The 26,527-nt window shown below is 43.5% G+C and overlaps 1 protein-coding gene across 2 annotated transcripts; it reads right to left on the bottom strand.

Moving 5' to 3' along the window:
- Positions 1 to 5,002: 5,002 nt before the first annotated feature.
- On the bottom strand, positions 5,003 to 25,371 carry trim16 (tripartite motif containing 16). 2 transcript variants are annotated; one of them, XM_028792889.2, is made up of 7 exons: positions 25,110 to 25,370; positions 24,708 to 25,079; positions 19,720 to 19,815; positions 18,030 to 18,263; positions 16,509 to 16,680; positions 13,149 to 13,244; positions 5,003 to 8,800 (listed from the first exon to the last, which is right to left on the bottom strand). In XM_028792889.2, the coding sequence occupies exons 1-7, from the start codon at positions 25,317 to 25,319 to the stop codon at positions 8,217 to 8,219; spliced, it is 1,764 nt and encodes a 587-aa protein (XP_028648722.2). In that variant the 5' UTR covers positions 25,320 to 25,370; the 3' UTR covers positions 5,003 to 8,216. The 2 variants fall into 2 exon arrangements, with proteins under 2 accessions (XP_028648722.2, XP_028648721.2); XM_028792888.2 differs by having other exon boundaries at positions 24,708 to 25,371.
- Between the last annotated feature and the right edge of the window lie 1,156 nt (positions 25,372 to 26,527).

Below are 26,527 nucleotides of genomic sequence, written 5' to 3'. Positions count from 1 at the left end.
TTAGACGTTGTCCTGGGGTCTTTTGTGACCTCTCGGATGAGTCGTCTCTGCGCTCTTGGGGTAATTTTGGTCGGCCGGCCACTCCTGGGAAGGTTCACCACTGTTCCATGTTTTTGCCATTTGTGGATAATGGCTCTCACTGTGGTTCGCTGGAGTCCCAAAGCTTTACAAATGGCTTTATAACCTTTACCAGACTGATAGATCTCAATTCCTTCTGTTCTCATTTGTTCCTGAATTTCTTTGGATCTTGGCATGATGTCTAGCTTTTGAGGTGCTTTTGGTCTACTTCTCTGTGTCAGGCAGCTCCTATTTAAGTGATTTCTTGATTGAAACAGGTGTGGCAGTAATCAGGCCTGGGGTTGGCTACGGAAATTGAACTCAGGTGTGATACACCACAGTTAGGTTATTTTTTAACAAGGGGGCAATTACTTTTTCACACAGGGCCATGTAGGTTTGGATTTTTTTTCTCCCTAAATAATAAAAACCCTCATTTAAAAACTGCATTTTGTGTTTACTTGTGTTATATTTGACTAATGGTTAAATGTGTTTGATGATCAGAAACATTTTGTGTGACAAACATGCAAAAGAATAAGAAATCAGGAAGGGGGCAAATAGTTTTTCACACCACTGTATCTGTTTAACTTTTGCCCCAAAATCCACAAATTGGACAATCCTGGACCCTTTACTGCTTCTGAATGCAACTGTCCCACTACTCCTATTTCAGCTTTCCTCGACCATCATATGAGACTGCCAGTTGAAAGTCTCCCTTCCTACCTAAAGGATGATAACCGTGCTGTCCATGGGGGCCCCATTTATAAGACTTTGTGTGGATTTGACTGTGAAAATATGCACACCCACCCAAAAAAGAACAGGACAATACGTAGGCCAAAAACAAATGTGATTTATAAAACCTGGCGTCTACACATTTCTACAGAATTTATCCTTTGTAAGGTGGAGTGGTGGGTCTGAGGCTAAGGATCTGCGCTGGTATCTGGAAGGTTACTGGTTCCCATCCAATTTGAGATCCTACTCCATTGGGCCCTTAACCTGAAAATTGATCCACGGGTGCTGTACAAGCTGTACAATGGCTGACCCTGCCCTCTAACCTCCAAAGGCCCTGCAAAAAGACAATTTCCCCTTCTGGGATTAATACAGTGTACCAAATAACCCCCACAAACCTTCCCCCCCCCCCCCCCCCCCCTCAAAATAATGTTTGTATGTGAATGTGCCCTGAAACATCTAAATCTGGAGCATGCTAATCAACCTCATTCTTGTGCAATGATGATGCTGCAGACACTCATTGGCTGGTAGAGGAACCTCCTACCTGACACATCAAGACCCCGCCCTCTGTATTCAAGAGTATCTGGCTGTACTCCACAACTGAGAGCGAAAGATCATGTATGGCATGATAGCATCTCTCCTCTGTGCTCTGTCTGCCTTTCTGAAGACTCTACAACAATAACTGCCGTGAGACTTGAAACACAAGATTCTGTTTTTATTTTATGGAGACTGGAAGTGCCCACAAAACCCTGGGGATGACGAGATTGGTTTTATTTTGAAGCCAGTCATCCCTGCATGCATGCGATCCCAAAGATACATATCTGGCTCTCTCGTTGCACCAGCAGGAAGAGACCATTTAGGAGTGTATGGCTTTGGGATCACTTCACATGCTGTCTTGTTTAAGAGTTAATGGCCACATTTACTGTAAAGAGCTTGAACCCAGAGGTAAATTAACCCTTTCCTGGTGTTGAGCAACGTTTGCCTGCATTTCCCAGCTTGACCAAAGGTGTCATCATTTCCCAGTTTCTCCAAAATGCCACCTACACTTGGGTCAGAGTTGCCGTAAGTACAATACAATGGTGTGAAAAACTATTTGCCCCCTTCCTGATTTCTTATTCTTTTGCATGTTTGTCACACAAAATGTTTCTGATCATCAAACACATTTAACCATTAGTCAAATATAACACAAGTAAACACAAAATGCAGTTTGTAAATGGTGGTTTTTATTATTTAGGGAGAAAAAAAAATCCAAACCTACATGGCCCTGTGTGAAAAAGTAATTGCCCCCTGAACCTAATAACTGGTTGGGCCACCCTTAGCAGCAATAACTGCAATCAAGCGTTTGTGATAACTTGCAATGAGTCTTTTACAGCGCTCTGGAGGAATTTTGGCCCACTCATCTTTGCAAAATTGTTGTAATTCAGCTTTATTTGAGGGTTTTCTAGCATGAACCGCCTTTTTAAGGTCATGCCATAGCATCTCAATTAGATTCAGGTCAGGACTTTGACTAGGCCACTCCAAAGTCTTCATTTTGTTTTTCTTCAGCCATTCAGAGGTGGATTTGCTGGTGTGTTTTGGGTCATTGTCCTGTTGCAGCACCCAAGATCGCTTCAGCTTGAGTTGACGAACAGATGGCCGGACATTCTCCTTCAGGATTTTTTGGTAGACAGTAGAATTCATGGTTCCATCTATCACAGCAAGCCTTCCAGGTCCTGAAGCAGCAAAACAACCCCAGACCATCACACTACCACCACCATATTTTACTGTTGGTATGATGTTCTTTTTCTGAAATGCTGTGTTCCTTTTACGCCAGATGTAACGGGACATTTGCCTTCCAAAAGTTCAACTTTTGACTCATCAGTCCACAAGGTATTTTCCCAAAAGTCTTGGCAATCATTGAGATGTTTCTTAGCAAAATTGAGATGAGCCCTAATGTTCTTTTTGCTTAACAGTGGTTTGCGTCTTGGAAATCTGCCATGCAGGCCGTTTTTGCCCAGTCTCTTTCTTATGGTGGAGTCGTGAACACTGACCTTAATTGAGGCAAGTGAGGCCTGCAGTTCTTTAGACGTTGTCCTGGGGTCTTTTGTGACCTCTCGGATGAGTCGTCTCTGCGCTCTTGGGGTAATTTTGGTCGGCCGGCCACTCCTGGGAAGGTTCACCACTGTTCCATGTTTTTGCCATTTGTGGATAATGGCTCTCACTGTGGTTCGCTGGAGTCCCAAAGCTTTAGAAATGGCTTTATAACCTTTACCAGACTGATAGATCTCAATTACTTCTGTTCTCATTTGTTCCTGAATTTCTTTGGATCTTGGCATGATGTCTAGCTTTTGAGGTGCTTTTGGTCTACTTCTCTGTGTCAGGCAGCTCCTATTTAAGTGATTTCTTGATTGAAACAGGTGTGGCAGTAATCAGGCCTGGGGGTGGCTACGGAAATTGAACTCAGGTGTGATACACCACAGTTAGGTTATTTTTTAACAAGGGGGCAATTACTTTTTCACACAGGGCCATGTAGGTTTGGATTTTTTTTCTCCCTAAATAATAAAAACCATCATTTATAAACTGCATTTTGTGTTTACTTGTGTTATATTTGACTAATGGTTAAATGTGTTTGATGATCAGAAACATTTTGTGTGACAAACATGCAAAAGAATAAGAAATCAGGAAGGGGGCAAATAGTTTTTCACACCACTGTATATGCATATTCCCTCATCCCGAGGTTTGCATGGGAAGTTGCAAACACACATTTCAAGCCAACTTTATAAATGAGGCCCCCGTGAGTCAGTGACAGGATGATTTGTCTACCCTTTTTACCCTGTCACACACATGCGATTGGGAGACAACTGAAAGGCCTTAAGAATAGCAATACCATGCCAGACCAGGGAGTGGCAAGCTGCACTAACTCTCTTTCTTAGTCATCTGCAGACCATCCACGGGAAATCCTGCTAAGTGCCAACGCCAGTGATGACATCACTTTCGGTCCCAGCACCAGTGATGATGTCACTTCTGGCCATAAAGACATCACTTCTGGTTCCGGTCCCGATGACGTCACTTCCTGTCTTGGCCTTTAAAGTCCCCATCTTTCCATTTTACAATCAGTTCTGTTTTGGACTCAAACCTGTGAACATCACAACCAAGTCAACCCATTTGCAGCCAAGGCACAATATGCGGGTGGCTGCCCCAAACCTTTACGATGTCTGTGGTCTGCTTTTGTGACACCCAAAACCATAAGCTGACCCATGCCATGCTGATCAATTGATCTTTGCTTTGGAAACATATTTAAAGATGAGCGTTTGCTTCCCAGCTCCCCCCAAGCAGCTAGATTCCTACTCTCATGCTCATCAGCTACCATTGGCCCGTAAACACCTGACAGTGACCCGCAGGTCTGGCTCACAGGGCATTCTCTATATAGATGTGCCAGTGGGTTGAATGGCATGCCAGAACAGAAGCAAAGAGTGACGTGAATAACAATTACGGTTCAAAATGAATGTATTTAGGTTCATCTACTGTAAAAAGAACCATAGGAGTTGCAACAGCATGTGAAGATCCCTCAGTTACAATGTGAGGAATGCATGTTGGGTGAGAGAAGGGAGCTCATTCTGGTTTGAATTGTCTCTTTCATTTGCTCATTTATCACAAAGCGTGTCGTTGTAAAAATTCAAACAGCAAATGTTTCTCTGATGTTAGATGGTCTCACTAACCTGCCCCTTGGTCAGTCAGATGGTAACCCCTAACTTTATTGTGCAATATTGGATTGTAACAGCCTGGTGGTGCTAGAGATGGACAAATGGATTTAGCACTGAAAAAGTGGCTGAACCTAGTAATATCTTCATCTGCTGCACAGCTCTCCTGTGGCTACTTCACCACCAGCCTTGCCCCACTCTGCCCACCCCATTTTTTTTTTTCTTGACTACATGAGCCATCCCAATGTCAAGGTGCAAATCTAAGGCTCTCCAGCAGCCTCACACCCAGGCTGGTGAACTTTAGTATCAGGGAGTCACATAAAGGTGTGTCTGCGCCAACTGTGTCTGCTTATATGGCTGGTTTCTCCAGGTACCCATTCACTGAGTGTCCCTGGCCACCTGAGGAACATGTGTCTCCAAGAACCAAACCCTAGGGTGCTCCAGTAATATACATGAACCTTATTTGAGTGGCTTTTTCTGGAACTTTCATTGTGCATTAAGGGTAAACCGCTGTCGATACAAATGAATACATCTCCCATCAGTTCATTTCATGAATGCATTTATTTGTCAAAATTCAAGTTCTCCTCTTATATTCGTGTTGTTCCTCAAATTGAATTAACTGTTAGGCAAATACTGAAATCTCCAGCCATGTTCTAACTGTAACCCTAACCCTCATCCCGACTTGTCTTGGTAAAGTGACGCAGTGCATTGCCCACACAGGTACCCTGATGGAGTTCAGCAGCTCAGTTTTATGTGTGAAAGCACCACAGTTCACAGAGGTCCACGCCATTCTGAGGTATTGTCTACTTGGGTGCTGAACCCTGACTGGTGTCACACAAGTGCGCATGGGAGGCAGCTAAAGGGCCTGAAAGAGAGTAATTCCACGCCAGACCTGAGGGCGGTGGAGTGCACTGACTCATTTTCTCACTTTCCTGCAGACTGTTCACGGGAAATTCTGCCTGGCCCTGATGATGTCATTTCTAGCCCTTTTGACAACCTCACTTCCAGGTTCCGGCCTCTTTGATGACTCACTTCCGGTCCCAAACCCATGGAGGAGGGACCTTCCAGTTCTGGAATTTTGATGACATCACGTCCGGGTCTGAGCCTATGGAAGAAGATCCTTCTGGTTCCTGCCCCTTTGATGATGTCACTTCCGGCCCCAAACCCATGGAGGAGGGACCTTCCAGTTCTGGCCCTTTTGATGACATCACGTCCAGGTCTGAGCCTATGGAAGAAGATCCTTCCAGTTCCGGCCCCTTTGATGATGTCATATCCTGTTTTGGCCTTTAAAGCTGCCATCTTACAACCACAGAATCAGTTCTGTATGGGACTCTGAGCCAGGGAGAATATACAGGTGGCTGCCCCAGACCTTTTTTATGACTTCTTGGTCTTGCTCTTGTGACACTGGGAACAGCACTTTAATTTAATACTGTCAAATTAAAACCTTGGTTTTTGACACCTTGAGGTCTTCTAATAAAGAATGATGTCTCTCCTAGACTAGTCAGTCTGTAATCTGAATGGCACCTTTCCTAGTGGGGTGGCATATTGGACCTGAGATGATCTGATACTGTTGGGTTTTCTTTTCTTGCAGGACAGTTCAACCAGTTAGCTTTAGACAGAGCCTCTCATATTATAAACCAAGAGGTGCACGAAAGAGCACTAAAAAAGACACTTTCTATGTGATTCACACGTGTGTGTGCAAAACCTTCTAATCTTGTGTATAAAAAAAATCTGTCATTTAAATTATTAAGGTAACTAGGATTTCTTGTTACTAGGAAACACTTGGACCCCTTAAAAAATGGTGGTTCGGGCATTTCTTACGAATAACACAGCACCTCAGGTCACTGTGTTGAGGTTACCGCCATCCTTAATGGTGTGTACAACTGTCTTTGGCCTTCAGAATATATGACTTGCATTTACAGTGAACACGATCAGTCATCCAGCGCAATGTGCTTCACTGTCAGCAGATGTCACTGCAGTTCTTTGCCTGTCAGTTAATACTACGGGCCCACACCGCTCTTCTTTTCATGTTAGCCATGTTTCCGTGGCTATGCTGTCTCTATCCATGAGAAGGAGAGCAGAAGCCCAATTACGTGGCGGCGGTATCCCTCACCTCCAATTCTCTGGTCATCTATGCAGAGCCGGTCAATCCACCAGTTGACACAGATGGCTGCGAGGGGCGCTATTTATGAATGTTAAGGGGCACGCACACTGGACCCAACCCGGTTGCCAAACTCTGATAATACTGAGTGGGCCCTGTTACTCACTGGGCGCCACTTGGGAAAGTTAAAGGGGCACCCAGGGGCAGGCGCTGCTTAAAGTCTGTGATATATACACAGAGGGGCACCATTTGTGCTACTGAAGGGGCGAACACTCCAGATGGCAAAGGGAACAACACAGGCCATTCAAGTCTAATAGTAGTGACTACTCACTATGGAGGTTTAACCTTCTGTTAATGGATTGTTTATCGCTAATTTATTATTATTAGATTTTAATCTCATTGTTTTTTATTGGATTAATAATAGTAATGATTCTTTACATTTATAATGTGCTTTTCTCACTACTCAAAGTGCTTCAGCGAATGGGGAGCCACTTCAACCACCACTAATGTACAGCACCCACCTGGATGATGCAATGGCAGCCATTATTGTGCCAGTCCATTCACCACACAGGAGCTGTTAGGTAGTGAAGTGGTGAGAGAGATAGCCAATTAGAGACAGGGGTTGATTGGGGGGGGGGGGGGTTTGAATGACTAGGTCATGGTGGGCAATTTAGCCTCTTTACAAAGGATGCCCAGGGATCTTTATGACCACAGAGAGTCAGGACCTCGGTTTTACGTCTCATCGGAAGGACGCCATTTTTTCAACACAGTGTCCCCATCACTACACACACTGACCACAGGGTAGGTGCCCTCTGCTTACCTCACCAACATCTCTTCCTGCAGTAACCCAATCTTTTCCTAGATGGTCTCCCATCCAAGTCCAGAAACTGCTTAGCTTCAGGCGGGTGACCTGTTGTGAAGTGCATGTGGTATGAATTACCTATTTATTGATGGCGCATTGCACTTCTGATTGATGTGAATACTTGCACTAAGCACTTTCACCTACCTCTTGACTGTGTGTGTGTGTGTCCTGCTTTGCCCTGGCTCATCTCGGACAGTTCATGACTATTGGTGTTTATGAATTTAGGAGCCAGCCCAGACCATCCCAGTGACAATAGGCTGCTGGTTTGACTGGAGTGTGCTGCCAAGTGCCTCCAACTTGCTAAGATTATGTAAGTGAAGGTTCTGACTGACAAGTCATCTACATGACCTGGCCTTTAGAGTCGTTGGCTTTTTAAAATGGACCACGAGTGTGTCCATTGTGCTCAGTGTTGGATTGGCCTCCCATCCAGGATCGGTTCCTGCCTTGCACCCAATGTCTGGTAATGAACAAAGCAGGCTCAGAACAGGGAGGGATGGACGGGCCTGTCATGTTGAGTACTTTGCAATACACAGAATCAAAATATTTTGTGAAATGGTCCTACCAGAATAAGCAGAGTTTCCCTGCAACCCTGAAGTGGGTGTCCAGATTAGAAAGCAGATGAACAGTTTGACTGCTCTTTTCAATTTTCAGTGATTATGTGTTCCTTATCCTTTCTACATTTTCTGTCCTACTGCTTCACTCCCTTCCTGGTAACACTTTAATAGTTGAGTTTGCACCACTGTTATTTTTTTTTTTTTTTGTTTAGATGGTCAATCAGGAATCATCTGCCCCCTCAGGGCTCCTCTCGCAATTGCGTCAGCTCGCTCCCCGGTGAGGGTTTAGCTCCGAGATTCACCAGCAGCACTGTATTCTCTTTCCTGGGGAGCCAACAGACCACATAGAGCGGCTCAGAGAAGTTGGCATTCACTTTGTGAAGAAGCTTCATGGATTCAGTGATGCCATAAAAAGCCAGGGAGCCTCGGGGAAAGTCGACGTAGATGCCTATCCTGGAGAAATTTCCCACGTTGAGGGGCTTCTCCACATCGCAATGCCAGTAGGAGAAGTCTTTGCCAGTCCACGCCAGACACCAGGAGAAGTCATTGCCGGTGATGCAGCTGTTGCTCTCTGTCCCCTTGCGGTTGATGCTCTTGTATGTAAGGCCGACGTGTGAAGCCTCTCCCCGAAGTTCCACCTCAAAGTAGTGGCGACTCAGATAGAAGCTCTCGGCCCCCATCAATTGCCGCCAGTGCTCAAATCGCTCGGGCCTCTCGGGATACGGGTGCTGCCAGGGGCTGGTGTTGGTCACTTTGCGATTGTCTTCGGTCAGCCGCAGGAACTTGTGAGTCGTGTCAGGGTCAAACGTCACGAGGGAGGCATCTGCTGAGGAAATGGAACCGTCAGTGCGAAAAAGGACAGATACTGTAGCAGAACCAGTGCTAAAACAAGAGTAGGATTTCTGTTATCATTTCTGACATACTGTTGTCCTCACGCTTGGCTTTGTTATCTAATTTACCAGATGGCAAAATGGACAAAGTGGCCTGACAACACTAGAGACCTCCATTCAAATCTTGGCGACCTGCTGTCTGTAGAGCGTGGGAAGCTTATATGGTGTCTATGTCTGTTCCCCAAAAATTGTGTGTCGTTATACCCTTCAGTGGGCCGGCATGCCAAATTGCCCTGTGTCCATTGACCTCAAAGTGGTACAATGAGGTTCTGAAAATTGATAAATGGCTGGTTTTATTTTAATAAATACTAGGGGGCCTTGCCCTCACCTCACTTCCAACTGTAAAACTTCACTAAAAACAATTTTTTACATTTTTTTCGTCAATATCGCATTGAATTTTGATTCTGTGTTTGGACTTTCATCATGACAACGTAACGTATAACTGCCCGTGATTGCATTTTGTTTCTTTCTCTCTATTAAATAAACCGACTTTTTCGAATGTTTGTCTCTGTGATTTGTTAATTGTCTTTGCGAAAGCTATTCTAACGGGAAACTGTTAACATTTTAATATGAATGGCATACCAAGATCTCTTTTGTTGTGTAATGTTATGCCCTGAGGATGTTTCTTGGATACATCCTCCTTTCTACAGTAATTTGTGCTGTGGAAGACCGGACGGTGTTAACGGTTGTAGATATTCTTTGTGATGTTGTAAGCTGATGTTTTCATCTTCTGCACGATCAACACCAACTGTTTCAGCATAGTCTGTTGATACGCATTTAACCAATTTGCCGTGTAACCGATTGACGATTTTCACGTTAATTCGTTTGATTTTATCATTTCTCGGTGCTAGGATTGATAACCCTTCATGATGAAATTTCAAATAAGATTTGGACATAATATGTCTTCTTTTATTGGGAACTTAAAGCTTGGAAAACATTAAAATTTATAAGAGTTGAGAGTGCAGGAACTGTGTCTGTCAAAAGCATTGACATGAATGAGAGGGCCATGGGTGTGGGCGAATATGTTTGAGAGGAGGGCGGGACTTGAAAACATCCATCCATCCATCCATTATCCAACCCGCTATATCCTAACTACAGGGTCACGTGGGTCTGCTGGAGCCAATCCCAGCCAACACAGGGCGCAAGGCAGGAAACAAACCCCGGGCAGGGCACCAGCCCACAGAAGGGCACACACACCCGGGACAATTTAGAATCGCCAACGCACCTAACCTGCATGTCTTAGGACTGTGGGAGGAAACCCACACAGACACGGGGAGCACATGCAAACTCCACGCAGGGAGGACCCGGGAAGCGAACCCAGGTCTCCTTACTGCCAGGCAGCAGCGCTACCACTGCGCCACCGTGCTGCCCACTTGAAAACATCTCATGGCCAAAGTCTCGTCTCGCGGGACTTGAAATTATCTCTTTGAAAAAGTCTTGTCTCAGGATTTCCTTTGATAATAAGACAGATATTTAGGTGCACTGCCTGTTTCCTTTATGGGCTCCACTTTTTCTTTGTTTTTTTTTGTTTTGTTTATTTTTTTATCTGGCTTATAATTATTTCTTGTCTTTTTGATGTTGTTGTTAGGGATGAATTATTATAATTCATGTTTTCATGTTATTTCTATTAGTTTAATTTATTATTTGCTAACTACGCACTGCTGTGTGCTGCCATTCCATGTGCTTTGAGGGGGGAGGTCCGGGAGGCGTGGCCACCATGACATCACACCTGCTGGGACCTCCCTCTGGCTATTTATTGAGTCAAGAGTGAGGATCTCGGTAATCCATCATTGAACTCTTTTTATAACATCTCTCTGGTAATTTTTTTTTTGGATTTCATACTTTGTTCCCTGGATTTCCCTTTGAATTGTGAGTCATGTTTACCATCGGATTGCTTTAAGTGTTCCCAGGAGAGCAGTGGTCTCAGTCAGTCAGGCAGTCATTTTCCAACCCGCTATATCCTAACACAGGGTCACGGGGGTCTGCTGGAGCCAATCCCAGCCAGCACAGGGCGCAAGGCAGGAACAAATCCCGGGAAGAGCACACTCACACACCATTCAATGCTTGTGAAATTTAAAGATGTTTGGAACCAGCAGGATTCTGAGAAGAGTTGGCTGTCCAGAAAACTGAGTAAGGTGTTTGGTTGGGGGATGGGGGGGGGGGGGGGGTGATCAAAAACCCAAGTGGTAATCAGGGCTGTCTTAATGCATGGGCAAGCTGGACAGTTGCCCGGGGCCCCATGCTAATCTATGTGTGTTGTGATTTGCTGAGTGGTTGTGTAGGTAGGGGTCCCACTTCACTGCTTTGCCCGGGGGCCTGTAATGCTGTTAAGACGGCCCTGGTGGTAATTCTAACAGAGCGTCAGAAGTTCTCCACTGAGATGGGGGAATCTGTCAGAAGGTCCATCTCAGCAGCACTCCTTCAATCACGTATTTATGATAGAGTGGATAGACAGAAGCCACTATTGAGGAAAAGGCATATGACAGTTTAGAGGATTCTGAGAGCTTGAAGGTAATGGTTGTCTGGTCTGATGGGACAGAAGTTAAAGATTTTGGGCAGAACTCCAAGAACTCTAGCCACTGCTCTTCACTAGCCTAATGCCATCCCTGAGGTGAAGTACAGTGGTGGCAGCACCGTGCTATGGGGGTGATTCTTAGCAAGACGGATAGCGAGACTAATCAGAGTTGAGGGGAGGATTAATGCAGCCAAAATACGGAGAGGACTTTGAACAAAACCTGCACCAGAGTGCACGTGACCTCAGACTGGAATGACGGTTCAGCTTTCAGCATGACAATAACCTGAAGCTTACAGCCATGACAATGCTGGAGTGGCTTAGGGACAATTCTCTGAGTGGCCCAACCAAAGCCCAGATGTAAACTCCATGGAACATCTGTGGGGAGACCTGAAGATGGCAGTTTACAGAAGCTTCCCACCCAATCTAACGAAGCATGAGAGGACCTGCCAGGAAGAGTGGGGTAAACTGCCTAAATCCAGGTGTGCAAAGCTTATAAAGCCTTACCCAAGAAGACCTGAAGCTGAAATTGCTGCCTAAGGGGTTTCTCCAAAGGCGTCTGAATACTAACATATGAACGTGAGAATTAATTAGCAAATCTTTCTGAAAAAGTATTTTTATTTGTTCATTGTGGGTTATTGAGTGTAGGTTGATGGGAAAAAATGGCACATTTATCCATTTCAAAGTGTGAAGAACATGAAGAATTATAAATACATTGATTCCACTGTGTATTATTAATAGACGTAAATTACAGTGAATGATTTTTAATCTCTCGTATAATAATACTAATTATAAATTTCAGGAGCTGTGTCCTTCAGCAGCCCTCTAACTATATGGTGTAGGTGATCTGATATAATGAACAGGTGAATTCCCACGATAATACAAAGTCCAGTTTAGAGATTAGGCAGGTAGAGGGCACCAGGCACGCTAATCCTTGCTGTGGTGTTTTAGCTACGACAGAATTTAGTGGAGTTTAAGAATGAGGCCAAACATCCTGATGCATCTAAACAATGGAGATCTTGTGAACAGGACAAGACTGACTATTACATTAACCAAACATCTATCTATCTATCTATCTATCTATCTATCTATCTATCTATCTATCTATCTATCTATCTATCTATCTATCTATCTATCTAACTTGTTGCGATGTTACTCTCTGCCAGCTCAGATGCCTATTATTTTGAAAGAAGGTTTGTCTTTTTAAAAATGGAGGCATAGTAGTTAGTGCTGTTGCCTCACAGCTCTGGGTTTAATTGACATCCTGTTGCTCTTCGCCTAGAGCACTGCCCTCGGTGTTATGAAGGTTTAGCTAACGGCGCTCAAGTTCCCTCAGATGTCTGTGTTAGATTAGCTGGTGTCTTGGCATGTGCTTTGGCTTCCCGTTTAGAACTGCGTCCAGCTTTGCGCTTGTTACTGCTGGAAGAGGTTGTGAAGGAAAAGTACGCTCCTGGAGCAGATGACTGGAGGTGCATTACATGAAACAGGAGACAACATTCAGATTAACCACACTTGATAATATCACTTTTGTAATAAAATGCTTTGCATATTTGTGTAGTGGAAAAGCGAGTCCTAAAGTTAATGTGTGGATGGAGATACATTACATGAAATATGAGACAAACAACTGCAGCTTCGCCGCCTTTGATAAAATCACGATTGTAAAAAGGACTTCACGCACCTGCGCCATGCAGGTCATTTCAAAACAGATGTTAAGTTTCTTACAGGCACTGCACAAAGCAAACATTTTAGAGTACAGTATATATACTCACACTGAAGAAAATCCTCTCTGCATTTCGGTTCTGGTGCTGTTATGTGGTGTTTTGGGGGCACAATGGCAGCCACTGTGGTTTTAATCCCAAATTTCTCTGAGGACAAATAACAAAGAAAACATTTTTTTTTTCCTTAACTTCACCACCTGAGCATCTACCATACAGCGTAGTCACTCTTAAAGTGGTTAAAAGTCTACAATGACCTTCACCACCTGAGCATCCAGGTACAGAATAATCTGGTAGGCTCCAAACCACTAATAGAGCCTGAGCCTACAAAATCGAGAGTTAGGCTTCTCTGAGGCCTATAAACCAATATCAGCCTTGATAAATTACACAGACTGTGAGGGGAGAATGGCCCAAAGAAGACTTGTACAAATATTAAAAATACCAATCAGAGATATCTATCTATCTATCTATCTATCTATCTATCTATCTATCTATCTATCTATCTATCTATCTATCTATCTATCTATCTATCTGCTGTAATTGTATAATATCTTATTTCTCTGTATTTGTATGAATGAAATGACTATCATGACTATCGATAGATAGATAGATAGATAGATAGATAGATAGATAGATAGATAGATAGATAGATAGAAAATCAGCTCTTTAAATAATTGTGTGTATATTATATTTATAACATATATATTATATATATATATATAATATATTATCTATATATTATATATGTATATATTGTAAAAGGCGCTATATAGGCACCTGACCTGACACAGTCTTACACCGGAGGCATGTATAAAACAAAGAAACTTTTTATTTTTCTTCACCTGTGGGGCACGTCTTCCCCATGATCCCCACAGGTATGACACAGTCCCACAAGTAGACAAGCACAAGCACTCTTCTCTGGCACCACCACTCCTCTCTGTCAAGCTTCATCCTCCTCCTCCCGACTCAGGCTCCTTGAGTGGTGGCTGCTGGCCCCTTTTATAATCCACCCAGAAGTGTCTCCAGGTGGTTGACTGCCAAGTTCCGGCTGCACTTCTGGGTGAGGCAAATATACAGCCCATACGGGCTCAGGAGTCCCAGCTGCAGCATTCCCTGGCAGCACCTGCGGGACCCAACAGGGCTGCACCCAACTCCAATTCCCAATTCCCATTAAGCCCTGCAGGAAACCGAGGCACCGCTCCAACCCAAGGGGGTGGCCATCTAGCGTCCAGGGGGAGGTATTGCACAGTCCATGACTGCTCCCCCTTAACATATAGCGAAGGGGCGTCCAGGCTGAGCATGAACCCTGGCTGTCCGCCACAATATATATATATATATATATATATATATATATATATATATATATATATATATATATATATATATATATATATATATATATGTATTTTATATTTATATGTATATATGTATTTTATATTATATATATATATATATATATATATATATATATATATATATATATATATATATATATATATTTACAGGATATATATGTATTCTATACTACGGTGGGCTGGCGCCCTGCCCGGGGTTTGTTTCCTGCCTTGCTCCCTGTGTTGGTTGGGATTGCCTCCAGCAGACCCCCGTGACCCTGTAGTTAGGATATACGGGTTGGATAATGCAGGGGTAGTCAACCTTTTTATACCTACCACCCACTTTTGTATCTCTGTTAGTAGTAAAATTTTGTAACCGCCCACTGGTTCCACAGTAATGGTGATTTATAAAGTAGGGAAGTAACTATACTTTATAAAATTTATAAAGCAAGAGTTACAGCAAGTTAAAGCAAATAATAATAATTACTTACCAAGTACTTTATGTCGGATTTTCGCTAAGTTTGGCAGAATAAATCTTTATAAAATAACTTTCTATAGTTAAATTAGTCAATTAGTATGTAATTGCAGCGCCGTTTGGTTGCTCCACTACCGCCAACCATGAAAACTGGAAAGCTCACTAGTGGGCGGTAGTGACCAGGTTGACTACCACGGGGATAATGGATGGATGTGTATTCTATATATATATATATTGTGGCATATGGCCGGCCATTTATCCCGGCCAATACCCCCACACCACCAGATGGAGCCCTCCCTGTGACGTGGAGAGGCCCCAAATTCCAGCAGGGCATCTTGGACCTTGGAGTTTTCCTTCACAGCCCTGCTGGATACCATGGGGGCCACCAGAGGACGCTGCAGGGAGGATCAAGGACTCGTATGTTCGATATAGCCCGGAAGTACTCCGTAGTCACGAGGACGGAGAGATAAAATACTTCCGGGCTGACGAAAAGAGTTTTTAATCTGACCCGGAAGTGATAAGAATCACATGGACTGGGGGATCGGAAGCACTTCCGGGTCAGGGACTATAAAAGGACCCTGGGAGATACCAGCAATGAGCCGAGTTGGGAGGAAGGGTGACTGAGCTGCTGGGAGTGGAGGATAGTGTATCGGATTATTGATTATTGAGAATTGTATTGTTTATTGAGGATTGTGAAGTGGAGGGTGCTTTGTGCACATTATTATAATAAATATTCATCTTTGGACTTTTATCTGGTGTCTGACGTGGAGTCTGAGGGTTCAAGGGCACGACAGCGCCCCCTATCTTTCACTATATATATATATATATACACACACAAACACACACACTATGGTATGAATACACTCTAAAATTACTAAAAGAGGAAGTAGAGAAAAGCCAAGCAAAATGACACCTTTTATTGGCTAACTAGAAAGATTACAATATGCAAGCTTTCGAGGAAACTCAGGCCCCTTCTTCAGGCAAGATGTAAACATGATTACATCTTGCCTGAAGAAGGGGCCTGAGTTGCCTCGAAAGCTTGCATATTGTAATCTTTCTAGTTAGCCAATAAAAGGTGTCATTTTGCTTGGCTTTTCTCTACATTCATAATGGCTAACACGGTACAACACCCTAGTACTACTAAAAGAGGAAGAAAATTTTAAAAAGAAAGAAAAGAAAACTTTTGACTTGACAGTCCCAGTCCCAGTGAGGCAGGCGTATTACTGCTGGTATAAAGGAACCCCCGTTGTGTTTCTTAACACACCTCTGAATGATTCATTGTCTGGAAATCCTCAGTATTGGTGTGTCAGAGTGAGGATAGAACTGAATAGAAGATCAACAGATAGAATAGAATGCATTGCCATACTTGTTATATACAGTAATTTGTTGCTGCTAGGTTATGACAAATGTGCTCTGAGATTTTTCAGGTAAGGAGGACAGACGTTTTGCGGCATGTCTGCTCACTAGTCATGGCACTGGAGAGTGGTGACATGCTGCAAGTAAGAATTTCTCTGTACACGTGACAATATGGACCGTCTCTAGCTGACTAGAGAACAAATCATAACAAACCGCGTGTGTTTTCCAGACCACCCCACTTCCTCTCACCTGCTTTGCTGAGCGCTTTGATTTTATCTTTGTAGCTGGAGTGCAGCAGTCCTTGGATGTTTTGTGAAGATTCGGTTACAACTTGCATGTAGCTGTTCAGTCTGTCCTTAAGGCCGATGTAAACGCTGGGCAGGCTGTCGTCAGACGCGTGCTTTTTCCACTCCCCGTAATCCTGAAATTTACAGGAAGCGCCATGAGAAAAGAGAAACATCTGCCTTCCTCATTTAACATTTACAGATTTTTTTTTAAAATGACATACAATTCCCCTTTGTTTTTTGCCAAATTTGTATAAATTGAACACTCGCAGTCAATTACAAGGGGTTGAAATGGGGTCCTTATAATTTCCAAGACCATTCTGCCTGTTGAATTAACTTTATATCTTGTTCTACATCGCTCACAATATGTCTTGTTTCTCCATAATGAATTCCAATGCCCACCCGATTCCATATTCCCCTAATGACCAATGTCAGGTTGAGTTCTGATATGGAGCCAGTGGTGGTTTGGACTTGCAACATTACAGTCGCTTGGCCACTAGAGGGCCCCACTAACTGCCCACCTTTACAAAGTGCTTTGCACAGTGAAACCCTGGGCCTGTGGATTTTTAAATATCAGTTGCAGCAGAACATAGGGATGCTGTTTTAATTTATACATTTGTAGCTCCCCTAACTACTAAGTCTCCCTGTGGTGTTACACATATTGCTAGGGATCTGTGGCCCAGTTTGGTAGGGTGCTTAGCACTGCCACTTCACTGCTACACAGTCCTGTGTACAAAGTCCTCTCCATATGGAACATACAGTACACATACTCCCTGGGATTTTTTGCCAATGTCCAAATCAAGATGGGCTGACTTACAACTCTGCATTGGCACACTGTTCATGTGCTTGTAGGGGTACCCTCTGATGGACACAAGCCACTGGCAACACATTGCTCAAGGCCCTGCCTCATCCATCTCCTAGATTGTGGCCCACCTTCCTGTGTAACAGCATGAAACAGAGGTGAGATGTTTCTTGCCAGTGACTGCACACAAGGCAGGAACCAACCATGGAAGGTTCCTGCCATTTTCCCTGTTTCTATGATTGTACATCTACTATATGATAAAACGCTAAGGCCTGTGAGTCCAGACCCTCAAAGCAATCTGATTGGTCAGTTTGGAATTGTTGATGCGATTACACGAGGAAGGGTGAGTGTTAGACACATGGAGGAGAAACAGCACAGGAGCCCCTCTGAGAGAGTCTCCTTCAAAGAGTGAGGCGACTTTAAAATAATGACAGAGTCTGAGAAGCACTAGAGAGATGGAGCTCCGGCGAAGAGATGTTCAGATATAAATGAATGTGGTGGAAAAGCGCTGAAAGTACCCATAGAGCAAGAGATAGCACATATATTAAAATTATTCTAGTACCTGTCTTTGACTAATTAGAATATGAGTGAATAAACTAATATGAAGCTTATCTCATGGTAAAGGCTGTGGAGCTCAATCTCTCTCTCATTTTCATACAATCACAGACAGTTCACATTTGATACCTGCAGGAATTGCACATCGTTCTTGATTTTGGCCAGATTCTTGATTTGGCTCTGGGTCTTCTTCAGCTCTGCACATTTCTGCTCCAGGTGAGCCTTGATACCATCGGCCTGGTTCATAGCGGCATTCTCCTCAGCCTCCAGAAAATCAAAGACATCCCTCTTTGCCTTTCTGACGGCCTCCAGGAGATCTGAGAACTGCTCCTCGATGGCCATCTTGGACTCCTTGACGGAGTTCTGGACAAAAAGGGAATCTGCTATCAGACAACTTGCCATTGGGCAGCATCTCTACTTCAACAGAAGCTCTGAAGGGTTTTATGCTCTGAAGCTACCTACAAATGTCACTATTAGTGTTTCGAATCTGGTAAGCTCCAAACCGCTAATAGAGCCTGAGCCTACAAAATCGAGAGTTAGGCTTCTCTGAGGCCTATAAACCGATATCAGCCTTGATAAATTACACAGACTGTGAGGGGAGAAAGGCCCAAAGAAGACTTGTACAAATATTAAAAATACCAATCAGAGATATCTATCTATCTATCTATCTAATCCTGCCAACTACCCTAAATTCTTATCTATCTATCTATCTATCTATCTATCTATCTATCTATCTATCTATCTATCTATCTATCTATCTATCTATCTATCTATCTATCTATCTATCTATCTATCTATCTATCTAATCCTGCCAACTACCCTAAATTCTTATCTATCTATCTATCTATCTATCTATCTATCTATCTATCTATCTATCTATCTATCTATCTATCTATCTATCTATCTATCTATCTATCTATCTATCTATCTAATCCTGCCAACTACCCTAAATTCTTATCTATCTATCTATCTATCTATCTATCTATCTATCTATCTATCTATCTATCTATCTATCTATCTATCTATCTATCTATCTAATCCTGCCAACTACCCTAAATTCTTATCTATCTATCTATCTATCTATCTATCTATCTATCTATCTATCTATCTATCTATCTATCTATCTATCTATCTATCTATCTATCTATCTAATCCTGCCAACTACCCTAAATTCTTATCTATCTATCTATCTATCTATCTATCTATCTATCTATCTATCTATCTATCTATCTATCTATCTATCTATCTATCTATCTAATCCTGCCAACTACCCTAAATTCTTATCTATCTATCTATCTATCTATCTATCTATCTATCTATCTATCTATCTATCTATCTATCTATCTATCTATCTATCTATCTAATCCTGCCAACTACCCTAAATTCTTATCTATCTATCTATCTATCTATCTATCTATCTATCTATCTATCTATCTATCTATCTATCTATCTATCTATCTATCTATCTATCTATCTATCTAATCCTGCCAACTACCCTAAATTCTTATCTATCTATCTATCTATCTATCTATCTATCTATCTATCTATCTATCTATCTATCTATCTATCTATCTATCTATCTATCTATCTATCTATCTATCTATCTATCACCTTTCATATGTATCTATTCACAGAAGGCAGCCTTTCAGACCCCCTGCACTGAGCACAGCCCTCAGATCAGCTTCTCACAGTCCATGAGGACTCCCAGCACATCTGTCTGCCCACCATCTCTCGTGAGTGATGTAGATAAGCGGAGTTCAGCTGATCCCAGACCTATCCCACTGACGGTGTTTACGGTGTTCAGGACACACTTACGTACCTCAATGGAGGTGGTGTTGATCTGGGGTTTGCCGATGGCACTCTCTGCTGCTGTCAGTTTCTTTTCCAAGTCTGCATTCACCTTCTGCAGTTCAGTCTTGAAATATAAATAAACTACATTAAAATGAAGGCACCTCTTTACAAAAGAACCTGTTTTTTTTGTTTTGTTTGTATCTGTTTATAATAATGCAAACTAAACCGCACGAGTCGGCTGGTGCTCAGACACGTTTGACTTTATCAGTTACATTCCTTCTGCTGTGGTTCATTTGCATCAGCAAGGTTCGCACTTCCTGCTCCATGATGGTTGACTTCTCTTTATTATTAAATAGTTGACCTTGTGTTGAATGTTGCTGGGACAGGCTGAGGCTCCCTGCATACCTGACTTTTAGTGAGGGACTCAGAAAATAGGCAGCCGGAAGGATCAAAATGTGTGGCAATTCATAGAAGTTGGAACCACACAACACAATATTCTCAAGAATGAAGACCCTGTCTTTGACCCTCGTGCGCAATTCTACACCAACACAAATGGAAACTGGGGAACAAAAATGGGCATTAGAGAGACAAGTGGCTTAGGAAAGAATCAGGGAGAAGAAGTGAAACTGATAGCAGGAGTGTCTCTTCATAGAAGTAGTGTGTGTGGTGCCACAGAAATGAATTTCTAAGAAGGTAACGGACTACACAGGGGGTGCTGTGGAAATGACAACCCACCAGCCTCAATCTCTGATCACCTTTCTAGATGAGTCGAGGGTCTCCATGGGCAGGCGCTCGTGTCCTGCAGCATTAGCTTGTTTCCTGGTTGTCTAGTCTTTTAAAAATTGTGAATAGAGAAGTGGCAGTGGTGATGGTGGCACTGCATACACCAGTTTTAGACGTGTGGCACAACCCTGATCTGAGTTGCTGGCAAAGCACGTGATTAACCTCACTGGAGAAATTAAAAATGAAATAAATAAATAAAGAGACACATGACATACTCGACTGCTGATGTGGATCATCTCTAATGTTGGTGCGACACACTCGGCTCCATGAGCAGTGCCATCTTTGCATGCCCAGACATACCTAGCAGTTTTAAAATTCCAACTTTTCACCCAGAAAGCTAAAGCTCATTTTTGTTTTCCTAAAATGGATTCATTTTCTGAATCTGGAATGACAAGACATGTACCCTGAGGCAACACACAATCTGCTTCTGAGTTCAACATGCTTTCAGTACACTTGGCATTAGGTTACACTTTTAACTAAATCATGGTAGGATACAGGAGATGCCACTGGGTTGGACTCTGCCACTTCTGTCTCATTTAGGTTAGGGGTAGGTTTAGGGTTAGGGAATTCTAGAAAGGATAAAAATGCAGACACATGGTGGTGTAAGACAGGCTGTCATTATTCATTCATTTTTGCCAGGTTAGAATCCAAATCCTGCCAGACACGCTCATCGCCAGCTAAAATTCCTTGTTTGCCTCAATGGGCCTCCCTTCCCAATGCAGCATCTTCAGCCTAATCTGATAAGATGGTCCATACCAGACCATGTAACAGCCTAGTCTAAGGTACCAAATGGAACCATAAATCCAGAATGACTTACACTGATGGACAGAACTTTGCACCAGTGCTCAACCAAGAGGAAGGGCTTATGTGCATCCCAGAAGCCAATGACAAGACCTCTGTTCCTCCCTCTAAATACCCATACTAATTACTCTTCTCTCACTACGCTACAGCTTGTGCTGGCCATAATTTGGCGGCCATGACGGTTTACAGAAAAGTCGCCCCTCACATTTCACCTCCAACAATTTGCCTCCCACACTTAGCCCCTCACATTTCGCCTTCCACAACGATGGCACTGACCAGAAAGCAGGAGACAGAGCTGGAGGTAGCAGAGTTAGAGATGGTAAGATTTGCATTGGGTGTGAAGAGGATGGACAGGATTAGAAATGAGGACATTAGAGGGTCAGCTCAAGTTGGACGGTTGGGAGACAAAGTCAGAGAGGCGAGATTGCGATGGTTTGGACATGTGCAGAGGAGAGATGAGGGGTATATTTGGAGAAGGATGCTAAGGATACATCTGCCAGGGAAGAGGAAAAGTGGAAGGCCTAAGAGGAGGTTTATGGATGTGGTGAGAGAAGACATGCAGGTGATGGGTGTAACAGAACAAGATGCAGAGGACAGGAAGATATGGAAGAAGATGATCCCCTGTGGCAACCCCTAACGGTAGTAGCTGAAAGAAGAAGAACATAATGAATAGGTTACAGAAATGTAAATAATGCACCTAATTTTTTTAATATCTTCTAATTTATTTTGGTTTAATAAATGCACATGTTAAAATTGCCAAAATATTAACCAAATACGTGAAATGCAATTAAACTTAAAAATATACCTGGAATTTTAAGGTTAACAAAAGACATATGAAAATGTATCAGGGGCGACATGTAGGCAGGGTGTGGTGGGGGGCAACTTTTCAAGATCCTGGCCAGGACAGCTTTGAGTCTGCTTTGCACATCTGGGCACTGCCACTCTTCCATGTTCTGCTTTACCCAACTCCATCAGCTCTGATGATCGTGACTGAAGTGCTTCTGTCAAGTCCACCCACCAATAATTCTCAATTGGATTGAGTTCTGGACTCAGACTCGGCCAACTCCAGGACATTCATATTGCTATTTTGAGGCCATTCCAGTGTAGCTTCAGCGTCATGCTTGAGGTCATTGACTTAACATCTTCTCCCAAGACAGTGGTTCTCAAACTGTGGGAGAGGCCCCCCTAGGGGGGCGTGAAGTAACAAAAAGGGGGGGCGAAGATGTGAAAAAAAAAAGAAAACAAGAATCGAAAATATGAAAAATACATCTATTGAAACCAAAACAAATTAACTTAAACTACATTCTGATACTAGAAAAATAAATATAGAGTTAAATAAATGTCGATAAAAGTTAAGTAGGTATAATAAATCATGCATGATATATCATTAATTAAGAAAGAACAAATAGGTATTAGGGAGGCGCGATTAAAACTGTTATGAAAACTCGTGTCTCAAAGGTTGAGAAATGCTGTCCCAAGAGGTGCAGGTTTTTTGCTGATGGGATCAGATCCTCACTTTCCTTTTTTTTCTCTCACAAGCCCTCCAGAGCATTCCCCATGGATGCTGCCACCTCAATGCTTCACGGAGGGGAATGGTGTGTTTTAGATAGTGTTGTGGTGTGAAATTTTGCATACAAGTTGATAAATATTTGTAATTTAGGCCAAGTAATGTAATATTAGTATTTCATTAGTGAGAAGCATCCATGTTTGCCCCCTAGGACTAAGTCAGATTAGTGAATTTTACGACAGGGTTAAGGGAAGTGCCTCAAACAAGTTTCTCTCAATCAGCTCTCACAGGAAAGCCACACTGCCTAGCTGGCAAGCTTCACCTTAACAAATGGTTTTGGAGGGCAGGTGTGAAGGTATTCTTTGCCCCATTGGTTTGGAGTATTGCATTTGTGGAATTGGCTTGTATCAAAAGCCTTTAAGTACCATGATGCCCTATTGGCTGTAGGGGTTGGACAGAAAATCTATAAATTTGCCTACTTTACCCCTCTCGTTGGAGCATCTCACACCATGAACTGAAAAGGACAATACAATGAAGAGCACAGCTCGGCAGGCAGCCATATTGAGACAGGCCTGTTCTGAAGAAAGCTGACCACCAATGATGCCTTAACCAGAGACATTTTTAAGTAATTAACATGTGTGTGCCGCCTGAAACTACACATCAACATTTATCAGGTTGTATGGTTGCTATTTATGAATATTATCAATAATATATTCTTTAAATTGTAACTTAACTCCTGCTTGTCTTTTACTACACCTAATTGCCTGAGGTTATAAATATAGAAGGGAAGGTGGGGAGAAGTTGTATGGTACAATACCTCATAAAGAGTGGTAAGTCTGTGAGATTTGAGGCGTTCTGACAGAGGCTACACATTAATAATACAAAAGGGGAAAGCAGAGTAATAGAGAACTCCACCAAGACAAAACAGATAGCATGCAGTGTTCAAACAGTGCTCAAATTTGGTCTCATCAGATCACAGAGCTTTCCTCCAGCTGACTCCAGAGTCCCTCATGTGCCTTCTGCCGAGACGCCCTATGTGTTTTTTTTATTTTAATTCCTCGTATAAAGCTGGTGAAGCAGCCAGGCACAGTTGTTGTCTGCACTTTCTCTCTAATCTCACCCACCATAGCTTGTAATTCCTTCAGAGTTCTCCCAGGTTTCTTGTTGACCCCCCTCACCAGCCTTCATTTTGTGTGATCACTCCATTAGATTTCATTGGTTGATCACTGATCGAATTTCACTTGGCTATTTTCTTGTCTCCGTTGCTTTTCATGGAGTTGTTCTGACTCTTCATTGTGTTTAGACCTCCCCCACACCCAACCCCCCAGGTTATGCCTTCCTCATTCAGGTGCATTTAGACAACAATCAAGTGAAACCCCAGGGAGGTGACCTCCACTGAACCAATTCTGGGACGTCTAACACCAGCTGGCTGAACCAGCAATGACTTAGGGGTGCCATATCAGTTAATCAGTTCTGTGGTGTTTGATATTTGTGATTAATTCAGATCAGATGGCAGAGATCTGGCATCACTTTGATATTAAAGAGTCTTTTTTCTGCTGCTCAGTGTCAAAAAAGGCCAAATGAAATCCACTGGGAGATTTGTGAGAAATGTGAGAACTTCCAATTGATCTGAACAGGAATGGCTTCAGAACAACAATGTGAATGTCCCGAGTCCGAATCGTGTGGCTGGACTTGACAAAGGCTGATCACTCAACATCTCTATGCAGCCTGACTGAGTGAATGAGAACAATGTCAGGGTCCCAGACGTGCAGAGCTGATAGAGAGATACCCCGAGCAATCAGACTCAAGGCTGTCATGGCTGCCAACGGTGTATACTTTTCAAGCACTGCAAAGACACGTTACCCCAGAGTATAGCCCGCCCTCGTCTAGCCTCGTCTGCTGCCCCCACCTAGCCCCTCACTCACCTCCACTTCTCCTCTGGCGTCCCCCAGTGTAGCCGTCCTGTGTCCTCTGTGCTCTTCAACAACGCAGTCCTGGCAGACGCAGCAGCTGTCATTCAGGCAGAAGAGCTCCAGGGGTCTCTTGTGGCCCTCACAGGCATGCTGCTCGATATCCTGGAGTGGCTCCACCAGCCTGTGGTTCTGGAACTTGCTCTTTTCCAGATGTGACCGCAAGTGGTCACCACAATAGGAGACCAGGCAGGTGAGACAGGATTTGTGGGCTTTCCTCTGGGTTTCGATGCAAAAGTCACAGGCCACAGTTTCCGGACCCAGAATCTCATCCTTCTGTTGTGAGAAGGTGGGGTTACTGGTCATGGGAATAATCTTCTCCTGCTCCTGCTCCTGCTCCTGCTCCTGCTCCTGCACCTGCTCCTGGTCCTTCTCCTTCTGAAGGTCTTCATCCTCTGTCACTTCAGGTTCTATCTTCTCTGATTCTTGTGGAATTAAGGATCCTTCTTGACATTGTGCTTCATCGGCCACAGAATTATGGCAGGAGTTGTCGTCACCTAATGGTGCCAGCAGCTCTGGAAATTCCTCAGAGTGGAGGGCAGCTGTTTCGGGTGATATTTCCTCCATGTCACCTGTGCCAAAGCACCAGGCCAGAACACCACACCCTAAACACCGAGGCTTTGAGGCTTCTGGAATGTGACTGTTGCCCTATCAGAGCTGGTGAGAGGAGGAGGAGGAGGAGGTGTGCAAGGTAGTCGTGGGCTGAGTATAAAACCAGGAGTGGAAGTCAAAACCAGTCATGGAGTCACTTGCTTAAAGTTCACCTTAAGAATTCAATGGTCCCACCTCTGTCTCAGGCACACGAGTAGCTGCAGTTGCCTTCTTCTCCTCCTCTCACCTGGACTGAATGTGTCATGAGAGGTCAGTCAGTACACCAAGCTGGGCACAACGTGGGCAGGTAATCCCGGTTTTCTTGCCGCTTCTGGTGTCAGTCCCAAGAGCCGAATGCTTAATCTGCATTCATCCAGTTTGCCCATCTTCTGTGCCCAGTTCAGGCTTTTGCAGGACTGGGTGACTATTCTGGCAACAATGAACACAAGGTAGAAGTCGATGCCAGCTGGGATGCCAGTCTATTGAAGAACAGATCTCAGCTGTCGACCTTTGGGATGTTCCCACTCACACACAGGGAGAACATGCAGATTCCACAGAGACAGTGGCTGGTTTGGATTCAGAAGCTGCACTAACCACTGCGCCACCACGCAACACCTCATTAACTCCTCAGATTGTTTTTTTGTGGTCCCACAGCCTCACTGCACTTCATGGTCAGTGGTGATGACCCCAGACCTGAATATTCAACTATACAATGTTAATGTTCATCTAAATTCTTATCCAAAACTAGCCTGGCTGTTTCCTTCTGGTGGATCTGCAGTCATTTCATGCAAAGCAGAGCATTCTGGGTATTGTAAATGCACCATAAAAAAAAAAAATAAAGGTTGATCAAATGTTATGTAAAGTTTCCATTGAAGGACCAATGTAAAGTAAAAACTGATTTCTGTCATTGTGCTTATGACATAACGTCGTCATCCCCACCAAATCGAAGTCTGGGTGGTGCCAGCTGTGTGCTCAAGGCACAATCACATACCCATAGCCCCCCAACTAACCTCCTTGGGATATGAGAGAAATTAGGGAGTGCCACCTGCTGCCTGCTGCACGTATTGAACTTTTCAGGGGAGGTGGGAGGCATGCAGGGGCGGTCAAGCCACATGGGTTAGCTACCCAACAGTCACTTGGCGCACTAATAAACTTAGCCTAGGGTGCAAAATAACCCATCCCTG

Source organism: Erpetoichthys calabaricus, chromosome 14, assembly GCF_900747795.2.
Source record: "Erpetoichthys calabaricus chromosome 14, fErpCal1.3, whole genome shotgun sequence".
NCBI classification, from domain to species: Eukaryota; Metazoa; Chordata; class Cladistia; order Polypteriformes; family Polypteridae; genus Erpetoichthys; species Erpetoichthys calabaricus.
Note: the sequence above shows the minus strand (reverse complement) of the source record. Positions and strands in the feature narration are given on the sequence as shown.

What these genes read in the sequence shown, in the direction of transcription:
- trim16 (XM_028792888.2), bottom strand. Translation starts at nt 25,319, where the DNA reads ATGGAGGAAATATCACCCGAAACAGCTGCCCTCCACTCTGAGGAATTT. An exon ending in ACGCCAGAGGAGAAGTGGAG is followed by an intron (nt 19,816 to 24,707) that starts GTGAGTGAGGGG and finishes TTATATTTCAAG; the next exon opens with ACTGAACTGCAGAAGGTGAA. An exon ending in CAAAGCGCTCAGCAAAGCAG is followed by an intron (nt 13,245 to 16,508) that starts GTGAGAGGAAGT and finishes ATTTGTCCTCAG; the next exon opens with AGAAATTTGGGATTAAAACC.